The sequence below is a fragment of the Lissotriton vulgaris genome, chromosome 5 (genome assembly GCF_964263255.1).
Source record: "Lissotriton vulgaris chromosome 5, aLisVul1.2, whole genome shotgun sequence".
NCBI lineage: Eukaryota > Metazoa > Chordata > Amphibia > Caudata > Salamandridae > Lissotriton > Lissotriton vulgaris.
This window is the reverse complement of record NC_141693.1, coordinates 939,529,637-939,542,037: the sequence shown is the minus strand read 5'-3', so window position 1 is coordinate 939,542,037 and position 12,401 is coordinate 939,529,637. Positions and strand designations below refer to the sequence as shown.

The 12,401-nt window shown below is 40.5% G+C and overlaps 1 protein-coding gene across 3 annotated transcripts in view; it reads left to right on the top strand.

Moving 5' to 3' along the window:
• PPP2R2D (protein phosphatase 2 regulatory subunit Bdelta) overlaps positions 1 to 12,401 on the top strand; it is a 247,969-nt gene that overhangs the window by 50,879 nt on the left and 184,689 nt on the right. Inside the window, exon 3 of one of the 3 annotated variants that reach the window (XM_086922546.1) lies at positions 7,739 to 7,868. The exons of the other annotated variants lie outside the window; for them this stretch is intronic. Within the exon in view, the coding sequence (XP_086778672.1) occupies positions 7,805 to 7,868 (64 nt within the window). The 5' untranslated portion in view covers positions 7,739 to 7,804. The remainder of the gene's footprint in view (positions 1 to 7,738; positions 7,869 to 12,401) is intronic. 3 annotated transcript variants of the gene reach the window in all.

The following is a 12,401-nucleotide window of genomic DNA, read 5'->3' as shown; positions in this document are numbered from 1 at the left end:
GCTGCTGGTATTCAAAGTGCATGTTTCAGTCTGCATGTCAGAATTTTTTTAATGAAATAGAAGAGGATTTGAGAAGTCACTTAAAATGATCCCTAATTTTTCTTTCTGAAGCACTAATCATACTTTCTATGGCAAAATGAACCCCCTCATTTTGTTCCTTTTTAAATTAAATGTTTTCAGACTTACCACTTCATTCCAAACAAGATGGCTTATGGTGTGCCATACTTTTGTCATAAGTAAGACTGTTAGCGCTCTAGTTGTTCTTTAGAACACTCTGGGACATTCTGTCATTGGGCTATACTTGGGCTACATCTGGGTGATATTTGGGCTACATTTAGGCTCTTTTGTCTCTGGTGGCCATCTTGGGAGACTGTATGTCAGAATTTTTTAATGAAATTGAAGAGGATTTGAGAAGTCACTCAAAATGTGCCCTAATTTTTCTTTCTGCAGCACTGATTATATTTTCTATGGCAAAATATACCCCTCATTTTGTTCCTTTTTAAATTAAACGTTTTAAGAGTTACCACTTTATTCCAATCAAGATGGCTTCAGGTGTGCCATACCTTTGTAATATGTAGGACTGTTAGTGCTCTAGTTGTTCTTTAGAACACTCTGGGACATTCTGTCATTGGGCTACATCTGGGTGATATTTGGGCTACATTTGGGCTCTTTTGTCTCTGGTGGCCATCTTGGGAGACTCTATGTCAGAATTTTTTCATGAAATAGAAGATAATTTGAGAAGTCACTCAAAATGTGCCCTAATTTTTCTTTCTGCAGCACTAATAATACTTTCTATGGCATAATATACCCCCTCATGTTGTTCCTTTTTAAATTAAATGTTTTAAGAGTTACCACTTTATTGCCATCACGATGGCTTCAGGTGTGCTATACCTTTGTAATAAGTAGGACTGTTAGCGCTCTAGTTGTTCTTTAGAACACTCTCTAGGAGGCTGCAGTAGAACACAAAGGAATCAACTGACAGTCTCTGTCCTTGTTGGATGTACATGTTTTACCGAGAATGTCAGACTTCATTCTCACATGACTGAGAAAGATAATGTGAATTTACAGAAAATAGCTTATAGATCCCCTTCCAAACCACTGTGGGAAAATCATGAGATATTAGTTTTCTTTCAAACATGATTCATGATATCACAGCAGAAGGCTTTTTCACATGGTAAAATCACCTTAGAACACACCACAATTCCTAAAATGAGTATGGTACCATCAACAAATGATTTATAATGTAACTAAAGTCCTAAAACCCTCTATTAACTACAATGCTTTTTAATGAGGTGCTATCATGTATATTGGTCCCAAGATGGCTGCCAACACTTCTTGGATGAAGTGCTGACAGCTAATCAGATCAGATGTGTGGTTAGGCTCTGCCCAGATATATATTTTTTTGAACCTAAATTACTCAAAATCCACTGGAGCACATATCTTGAGACATAGCAAAGGCACATCGGGCTACCAGTCCCTACAATTTTGCCAAGTTTTGTGGAAATCCATTCAGCCGTTCGGGCTAAAAGTGAGTCCAACCGCCCTATGGAAATTAACAGGGGGAAAACACGTTTTGGGACCCCCCTTTTATCTCTGCCCCCGCTTGACAAACCCCCCCCCCCCCCAAACTTTCAGGGAAGGAGCGGAGTGCAGCGAGGCAAAGTTAAGGACAATTACAGGCAGATTCCTCAACCGGCACCAAAGTGATTTCCAATAGAATGTTGCGGATTTCCTATAGAAAACAATCATAACTATAACTACCTACTGGCGACCGCCAGTAGGTTATATATATATATACATATATATATATATATATATATATATATTCATTCCGTTTACAGCTGCTATAAAACTTTGTTGAAGGATGTTAAATCTTCTCAAGCCTATGCGCATCATAGTTCCTCCCGCCACAATGGGTGCTATAGTCTGTTTATGCTGCCTAAATGTTTTACTATGGTTAAGAGTGGTAAACATGCTAAACTCTGCTTTTACTTTTGTTTTGTTGTACATCAGCTGATGATGTCGACCTCTTTAAGTTCTATATGTCCGCTCACCGTCACTGCAAGCATTTGTTGCAAGTAAAAAACATGTTAAACTATTGGGAATGTATGTCTTATATTACTTATTGAACTTTATTGCAAGGGTTTTAAGTAACCAAGCAAATTTGATTAACTTGTAAACTTGCTGAAACCCAATTTCCACACACAAATGTTTTTAAGCTTTATAGTTTTCAGTAAACTGCATGGTAGGTGAAATGTTTGTGGTCATTTCAATGGAAAATGTGCTGTCTGTAAATTAGTGTGCTACCACATCATGCGTTACTGATATGTTATTAAAAGTGAAAGGTTTTTAAACATTAACTGAAAAACGTTCCTACTCCCGTCCAGATGACAGTGCTGTTAGTAAAGTAAGATGTGGGTTAGATTATTATAATACATTGAGCAAAAATTTTGTTTTTTACATCAAACAAGTTTTTTTTGTACATCATAAATGCTGAGCTCACATATTTGAATGTGCTCTCTTGATAATGAAGAAAAAGGTGACTCTCAAAAATAAAATATCTGCCTAGGATCACATAACTTGAGACCAGTTTACAGGTCAAGCACATTACAGTTAGGTCGAGTAGATTATTCAAGTCACTAGAACTGCAGGTCTTGTAACATATTTATAATTTTTCTGCAGAGGGTGCCAGCATCATAAGTAGATAGTTTTGTGCGATTCTTGCTACTTTCACGGGCCCAAGAAGGAGGGAGGCCTTTGTCCTATCCTTGACCTATACCATCCCAGTTTCTTCCTGAAGGAGGAAAAATTAAAAATGATCACACTCGCTAAGGTCCTCTCTGTGCTGGACCCGGGAGTGTGGATGGCAACTTGGTTGGATTTCCCTGATGCATACTTCACATCCCCAACCTGCCTGCCCACAGACGTTATGTGCGGTTCATGGTAGGCCACAGGCACTTTCAGTTCACTGTCCCTTGGGACTTGCCAGCGCCCCTCTGGTGATGGTTTGGTTGCAGCTCATCTTCAGAGATCCGGGGTGCCAGTCTTCCCCCCCCCCCCCCCCCCCCCCCATCTCGAAGACTAGCTTTTGAAGATGGGCTTGCCTCAGGTGGTTGCCTCCCCCCGCCAGACTATGGTGGACCTCCTGCACTCGCTGGGGTTCACTATAAATGTGCCGAAGTCGCACCTGCCCCTTTCTCAGACGCTCTTCCATCTGAGCTGTTTTGGACACAGTGCATTTCCGGACCTATCCACTCAAATGGTGAGTCCAAGAGAATCAGGCTATGATACAGATGTTTCAGCCTCTATCCTGGAATTCGGTGGTTGCTGGGCCTCGTGGCCTCCTTTCATATGCTGGTTCTGCAGTCAGGCCAGAAGTTTCAGTGAGCGCAGCATCAGGGACTCTCCATAAAATGGTCCAGATATTGGAGGAGCCTGCAAAAAATCTGCAGTGGTGGTTAATGAACTGTGTTCAGGTCGGTGGCAGACCCCTCTCCCTTCTCCAACCAGATCTGACAGTAGTGATCAATGCGTCAATCCTTGAATAGGACGGCCATCTGTGCAATGTGGAGATCAGGGCCCTCTGGTCTCCGCCAGAATCTGGACTCCACATCAACCTATTGGCGCTCCAATCGTTCCAACTGGCATTGAAAACTTCTCTATTCACCACTGCCGAGAACGGGCAATGTTGTTGGATTTTCCAAGGTGGCTTTTGCTTAAAGACACTTTTTGTTTCAAGTGTGACTCTGCCCTCCTGTATGCCGTTCCGCCCATACCACTCCTGCCCAGAGTCCTCAGGGAGGACCGGGCCCAAATCATCCATATGGCTCTGATTGGGCTTGGAGATTCTGGTATCCCGAGCTGTTGAGCATGGCCATCGGTACTCCTGTATGGCTGACCCCTTTAGGAGTATCTTCTGTTGCATGGGAGGGTTCTCCGCCCAAACCTCTCAATGCTCTGCCTCCATGTGTAGAGATTGAACAGCGACAATTGAGAGCTTTCAACCTTCCACCTCAAGTCTGTAATGTTAACTTGCCAGCTCAGCGCCCCTCCACCAAGCTGGTGTAAGCTGGCTGTTGAAGCTCATTTGTGGGATGGTGTACAGACAAACAGGTTGACTCTTTATTGGCACCCATTTCCCAAGTTTTTTTTATTTATCCTTACCCTGGCCCAGCAGGGCTCTGTCTTGAACATGTTAATGGGTTATTTTTCTGACATCTCTGCTTTTGTGCGGCTTCCAGATCAGCTTTCCCTCTTCAGATCCTTAATTGTAAATAGGTTTCTGAAAGGTTTATAAAAATGTAATTCTTCAAGCTTCATTCATTTTGACCCAGTGGGACCTTAACTTGTTTCTTACTTTTCTAATGTGTGCTTCCTTTCAATTCAAAACTGCCTTCTTAGGCTTCTTATCATCAAGACAACCTTCCTGGTGGCAGTAACATCCGACATCCCAGCCTCCATACATCTTTCTTCCCAGACAAACTGGTTCTTCGGACTCTAGCATCTTTCTTCCTGAAGTTAGTCACCATGCCTACTTCTTATGCTCCCCTCATCCCTCTAGGGAATTAGAGAGACTCCACCGTCTGGACCCAAAATGAGCGCTGCCTTTTTACCATGAATGCACAAAACCCATGAACTATTTGTGGGATATGTCTGAGGCAAAAAGGGTAAGCCGTGCTGAAATGAACTATCTCCAGATGGATCGTGCTCCGCATTAAGAGCAGAGCTGCTACAGATTGGCCAAAAAGCAACCCTAGAAAGCTTGCATGTTCATTCACCAGAGCCAAGGCTGTGACCACTGTGTTAGGACACGGAGCTCCGGTCGTGAACATCTGTCATGCATCATCATGGGCCTCATTTTTTTTGTGTATCAAGCACTACTGCAGAGACAGTCTGGTCCGTCGGGACGAGCACTCTGCCTGTTAGTTCCTGCAGGATCTCCTAATCTAAACCACGTTCACAGACCCACCTCTGGAGAGATATTGCTTGGGTATCGTTTTTAAGGAAAGGAATCTAGCTAGAAGTCTCTATCAGAATAACAAGCAAAGGTAAGTAACTTGTTCGCCACAGAGCAAACAGGACTCTGTTTTCTAAAACTGTACAGTATAACATATCATTCTCAATGTCTGGCCTTTGATTGCCCCATGAAGTTCTTAAAACGGAGAAGAATGGGCAAGTAAGGCTCTCAAAATGGTGAAGAATGGGCAAGATGCAAGCTCAAAGCCATTTTTTGGGCCTCGTATCTATTTTTCCTAACTTATAACTGAAAATATAACTGCTACCTATTCTATCTAAATAAGCATGATTATAATTCTTTTGTTTCTTTTGCAAGCCTGCAACTAGTCATGGAACCTGCCTCCCCCCCGCCCCCAAGTAACATTATTTGGAGAGTGGTGTGTATGGAGTGAGAAGAATGTGGCAGATTGTGCACCTCAGCATATTTTCTGTTACTCCACATGAGTGGAAGATAATTACTGGAGGTTTCCTTACTGATAGTTTTGCTTTAGAGAATAAGGGAATAGCAATCTGTATTTTTAGTTTCTTCTCATGGAATAGCAGAATGGGCTCTAGTTGATATTTTACCGTTTAGATGTTTTTAATGATCTGGACATTTTGCAGCTCTTTCCTAAAAAGCCTACTTTGTTCCCCACTTTTTGTTCAGACTTGATTCTACTTTAAAACAGTACTGCAGTGGTGGAGAGGTGCCTATGGATAGCTGAGTCTTCACCCTTCCCTCGCTTTTTGAAAGCTTGATTCCTGAAAACCTAGTCTATGCACATCCTAGCATGTTATGGCCTTGACGAGAAGCACTGTGCTTGGGCCAACTCTGAATATTGTCTTTTATAACTTGTGTGTCAAGTGGTTCTTGTAGATTGATGTAAACACTTTTTTCGTCCTTTAAAAACTATCTTAATATTTAATCTGATGACAAATACTGTGACTTGTGAGAATATAGTGATCCTTTTCCTTCGTTCATTAACATAAATTCTTGCATTGGGAACCGGCTTACTGGCATTTAAAAGCTCTCTTGGTGTCTATTACCATGCAACCTCTTGTGACACTAATCTCTTACCTGTAAGACTGAATGGTTTTGTAGCCATTCTTTCTGACTCGAGAGTTGGTTTTATAGAGAAGAATGGAGGCAATGGAGGCGCTCGGTGCTAGGGAGGATGAAAATCTGTGGTCACCAGCCCAACAAGCTTATCTCGGGAGGTCTTCCCACACCTTTGCAAGCAGGTGGCTTGCTCCCATCGGCATCTTTCCTCTTGAGAAGCACCCAAGTCTTGCACGTTCACCAGTAATCACTCATTGTTCTAGCAGCAAATTGTCTCCGAGCAAGTGTGCAGTTTTCTTATAGACTTTGCAACTAACCAACTCTTTAGTATCAAACGAGGAATGTGGCAGCTGCAGCTAATTAAGTACCTTTGAGGTGGTACTCGGTGGCTACAGACTGGTACACATTTAGTTTCTGTCAGTGTTTCTTATAGATTTAAGTAATAGTTCATTTTCTTAACTTTTTTACTCTTTTCACTGGTGAAGGCAATGAGTATGGTTTCTGGGAGATCTACTGTATGAAACCAAAATACAGATTCCATGGAGATAAAATGTGTGTGAGAACACGATCCATCTAACTGGCGACTTTTTAGAAAGATCGATTTGAAATTAAAAGTGGTAGGGTGGATATCGGCTTAGTAGGGAAGTGGAAAAGGTGCAAGACACCTTGACATTTTTGTGACGCAGGAGCCGATAACGTGCCAAAAAGCCATATTAGTAAAGACAGGTCCTTTGTTGAGGGGGATGCCCACGTCCAAAATCCTGTCTGTTTGTCTGTCTGTTGGACACATCATTCTGCTGTACTTCGAGACACTCTTTAGATTAGCCGTATTGTGTTAATTATGTGGAAATAGTGTAATATTTATTCTTGAAGAGGGATTAGTTTTCCAGTATAGTGATGTACAGCTTTATTTCAATACATTTAACAGTTAAGTGTTTCAGTTGAAATTTGCAACAACTAATTTAAAAGAAAAATGCATTTTCATTAAACATGTCATTCTAACTCCGATATAGTTATATGAAAATGCAATTTTATAGTATTTCTTAACCGTTTTTGCAGTCAGGAAATATTCGACCTGATTCACGTTAGATTCAAATGTTATATCACTGTGTTGCAGCAGTTTTAAAGCTCTTAGCATTCTCTTGGTTTCACAGCCCCCTCCCTGTTCTCACACCTTGGCATACCTTGAATTCGGTGCATTCACTGTTATTCATGCCCTTCAAGCTGTGCCTTTTGGGGAACTCGTGCCATGACTTAATCTGCCTGTTTCTGTAGTTGTACTTGATTTTCTCTTACAGTCAGATGGCCCTCCACCAAAACCTCCTAAATGTGATAACCTCTCCCAGTCCGATTTGATACTTTTCCTCTAAGAAATGTGCCAGGAAATCTCACTTCTGTAGGAGCACCATCTCCATCCATTGAACGTGACCTTTAATTTGTCAAGGATTATTGCATCATATTGACCGTAAAATTAAATTTAAAGCTATTGCTATAAGTAACTATCAAATACAATTCTATACTGTTAGTGAAGTATGCTACTGCTGGTGCAGTCAAAAGTACAATGAAGCACTCTAACACAAAATGTTTAGTCATAAATACATGTTTTTGTATTTCACTCTGCCTATTTACATAAACCTATCAACTCATACCTACTTGTTACTATTTATTCTTGTTTTGAAACAGGATTGAATTGCTAGAATTTGTTAAAAGGCAGCGGAGACCAGGCTAAGTCTTCCTTTCCTGAATGTGATGACTAACTCATGTTGGCCTCCCAGTTCTCTACCTCCTATTGGTGTAGAACAGGAGCATGATGGTAATTCTCCTTATATAAGTTTACCAAGTTTGTGTTTGTATTAGCACTAAGAATACTTATCTACGTTCTAAGAAAATGCATTTGGTATAATTTTTGACAGTCCTTTTATTGGCAGTGTGCTTTTTGTGAAGGAATTTATGTCTCTAAGAAATGTAAACCATATACATAATGAAATGAATAGTAGGTTATCATATTGGGATTGTTTTAGTTAATATTCACCAATTTAGAAATGCTTTTGTCCATACACAGGGGTGGGTAGCTCAACAGAAAGAGAGCTTTGTCATTGATCCTATTGCTTATGATCGCTAACCATGCTGTTGAAAGGTTTTCAAAGAATGAAGGTTACTTGGGAAATATAAAGGAAGAAATGTAATCAAAGGCAAATGTACTTGGCTCTCTCAATGATGTTAAGGTGAAAAATATGCAATGATTAAAAAACAAAAAACGTGGCCATAGAATAAGTAGTCCAATAATCTGACCGGTGATTCTTGAATCTTTCAAGAACTTTAAAACTTGTGCATCCATCTGTGACTAAAATGACAGCAGGTAAGAGTATAGGTACATTAACATATTTTTTTACCTTAAGCATGTTTTTGAGTGATAATTTTTCTCCCCCATGCATCTATTATATCTGTGGTATGTTCATTTACAGTTTCCCCCCTGTGGTTCTCCCTCTTACTGCTGTCTTGCCATTAAAGCCTTTACACTGGTTTACCCAGTATATATTTTGTTCCATGTTTTCTCCTTTCCTCAACTGTAGCAGAACGGCTCCATATATAGTCCCTCTCATGGTGAGCTTTTTCCCTTGTGTGCGATATTCCTTTCCTCTTGTAAATTGTCTCCACTCTCCATTGTGGTGTGTTTTTGTTTCCTTTCTTTTGTCCCCTTGGGCCTCAATGCCATTGCTACCTACTCCTCTCATCAGTCCTCCTTCCGCTCATCCCTCTTATGGTTAGCCTTGTTTTCCGTCACCTTTGTAATCTGTCTCTTTTACAGCTACCCTCTGTGTAGTCTACATTCCAATTTTATTATATTCTACTTCCCCCTCCTTCTCATGGTCTCTCTTCACTCCGCGTAATCTTCTCCCCTGTTTTTTTATACATGGTTAGCATCCCCTTCTTGTAGGCAGATTCTGCTCGTGTCCTGCATCACTTCTCCAGTTTCCTGTTTCTTCCTTTACACACATGTGATTTTGCTCTATTGAACTGTAATGAGAGCAGGTATTCTAGCTTTGAAGTGAAGCTCGAAATTTTGGGAATAGATGGCTTTTTTCCCATCTCCTAAACTGTCTCTTAATTGAACCTCTGCCCCTAAGTACTCATACCTCTGCCAACCAGATTGATTGACTATCTTCTTCTACTGTTAGCTTAAAAAACTAATTTGTTAAAAAAAAAGAAAAATGTAGTTTGAGTATGTTTCTTAACTCTGTGTCTAGAAATTTCAAAAAACCTCATCTCTTCTTTCAGAAAATATATTGTTGAATGTTCCACCTAACTAACCTGAACTTCCGTTATCTTTTGTCGTGTGAGCTTTATGCAATTGGCTTTAGACAAAACTTTCCACTCGATTAATAACCTAAATTTTCTGAGTTATGAATTTGGAGCTCATGGAAGAGAAAGTTGTCCCCTGCTTAACTTTTGCGCCATTAGTCACTGAATATGTAATGATAATTGACTGGCTCTCGTGTATGGATGTATACCACTAAAGGAAATGAAAAGGTAGAACTGTGTGCTTGTTTAATACAATTGGAAAAACGTGTTCTGGCTCCATAGCTTAGAAGTTCCTATGCATCAGTATTAATGCAGCATTTTGCCTTTTATCTGCAGTCTCTGTTACATATACATTTAACGAAGAGATAGTTAAACAATACTTGCGTTCTGTGCATTTCATTCTTTTTCCAGTAACCGTATCTGATGATGGTATTTAGTAAGAATTTGCTGTTGCTATCGTGTGCCGGTTTACCAGCACATTTCTGAAATATAAATAAAGAATCGTGTATATATAGCTAGACCTATGTCCGGGATGTCGAATAGTCGGCATTAGAACTTTTGTAATGAGTAATAAAACCAAATAAAATAGTTTGCTGTGGAAGTAAAAATCCTGTGTGAACATTTTACCACGCCGCACAGCCTAAATCGTTAGTCCACATCTTTATGCCAAATAATATATCCATTTCTGTCAAAGAATACATTCTATGTTCACTCTTTATAGGGAATGCCGATGTAGATTCTGCAGCACAACATATTTAATTAGTTATATTTTTCAAACGGAATGCAATTAATAACTAAGCAGGGCTAGATGAATTTTGCTCGAGCTAAAAGGCACAACGTATTTTTTAAAGTGGGCTACCATAGGGTCCAAAAAGCTTGACTTTTTCCACTGGGAAGAGTTGTGGTTGGGCATGTCTAATTTTTCTGCTGCTTTATCTACAGTGAGGTTTGATCATGATAAAATGTCCTATAACGTTCAAATGACTGTACAAGGCAGTACATATCAGAGATGATGGATTGCACAAATTGAAGTGGAGATTGGCTTATTGTTCAAAATGGCATGTTTTGATGAGTGAAAAGCAAAACTAAAGAACACATTTTAGACAAGTAACATACATTAAGTATATACATTACAGGCCTACTTGCAATTTTGGTGCGTTTTTGCTTTACCTTATTATATTGGTATGCTCACATGAGACGTGATTTCAGGTAGTTTTGATATGAAGGTGCGATCTCTGAGAAAGGCAGTAAGTTCATTGTTGGAATACATCCGAACCTGTTTGATGCTGAAGGCATTTTGGTAGGTAGATAATATAATCCTGATAGGTGAGTTAAGTATTGTATTGTATTGTATATTGGATTGTATATTGGATTTATATAGCGCTTATCACCCAGGGGTCTCTAAGCGCTTGCCTTGGGAACCCGTTATGGCTTTTCCCTGTGAGATAGCCCCTACAGGGCATCCCCAAGGTGAAAGCCAGGCATCCCGCCGCGGGGGGCTGTTGTGGAGATTAAGCAAGCTTAATGCCCAGAGTTGCAGAGTGTGAACCCATGATTAGGTCAGGCACCGAAACGAGAATTATCGAGTCCGTGGACATTTGAGCTCAAGCCCCTGCCGTGTCGGGAATTGAACCCTGGTCCCGGGTTTGACCTCTGCTTCAGGGTCTGCCTGCTCTAACCAGTGAGCCACACTTCTCCACACTGGCCCTGAAGCAGTACCACCTTAATCGACTAATGTTAGTTATGCAGAAAGAGAATAATGACTTATTGCAGTGCAAATAAATGCTTTTTGGCAAGAAGCAGACCAACATTTCAAAGATCTGACATGGTTGAAATAAAGTCCAGCAGTTTCTGATCGACTCAGATTTTTCAAGTAACATTTTAATTGGCTGAAGTAGTAGCACTGTGAAATATAACCCGTCTTCTAAACCATCTATAGTCTAAAACGAGAAAGCATGAACAAATTAGTAGCTAGAAGAGGTGCAGACATGCTGAACAAATAAAGAATTTCTCTTTTTTTTTTGAGAACCTTGGATAAACCTTTGTAGTGCTCTGATGCAGACAGTATCTTTGTCCGCTTGCCACAGAGGCATAGTTGCAATGAAGTGTTGCGGAGGGTGTGAAGCCTTTTGCGAGGTTAAAGAACCATGCAGAAAAATCTCTGGGTGCTGGTCAGATCTCTGTGTAATAACACAAGTCTACTGAATGGATGACCATTATCAACTATTGCATGTTAACACCAAGCCATCAACTTAAAAAACCCCTTATGGGCTTATAACTTCTGTGTTTTGTTGCTGTCCCTGAAAATGGCACCTTTTTTTCTCCACTTAATTGTTAATCTGTGATATTTGTGAACAAATGCTATCCAGGCGTAGCTTTTTGGTGCTCGTTGCGTAAGCCGAGAATCTGGTGAGTTAGACTCGCTAGGCAGACAGATTTGGATGCAACCTGGTCCGAAGCCTCAAGTAGTCAGTTAATCACTTTAGTTGATACTCTGCCCATCCACATCTAAGATCAGGCAGCGATCTTTGTTTCTCTTAACCATTCGTGTACATGAACAAAGAGGACATTTCACCTTGTCAGCTTGTCTAGATCAGACCCTAGATTCAAAAGGATTTTTTCACAGAGTTATTGAAGGTACATGAGGTCTGTCCAGCCGCTAAGCCTGCGATCAAAGATTTGTCTGACCTCAAGATGTCCGTGGTCAGAGGCTGTTTTTAAAACTTAGATTGCTATGTACTTTTTATATTTGCAGTGGGGAATGCTTTGGTGCTGCAGTAGTTTGCCCAAGATGGCTTGAGGGAGTAGAGTAGTAGACTTTTGACTGCTGAGACAGTCAAACTGTGTATCAAGGATAAGGGAGAGCTAGGGAGATGAGGGGTCTTTCAAACAACCAGAGTCATGAAAAGATACTGGCACAAGCACCCCCCCTCTTCCCTTCACCCGCCTGTCTCAATAACAAGCATGGGCCCATACCAAAAGTGCATTTGTTTAATTGACTAGGCCTTTTAGAGAAAGCTGATTTCATGAAAAATGTTATCTT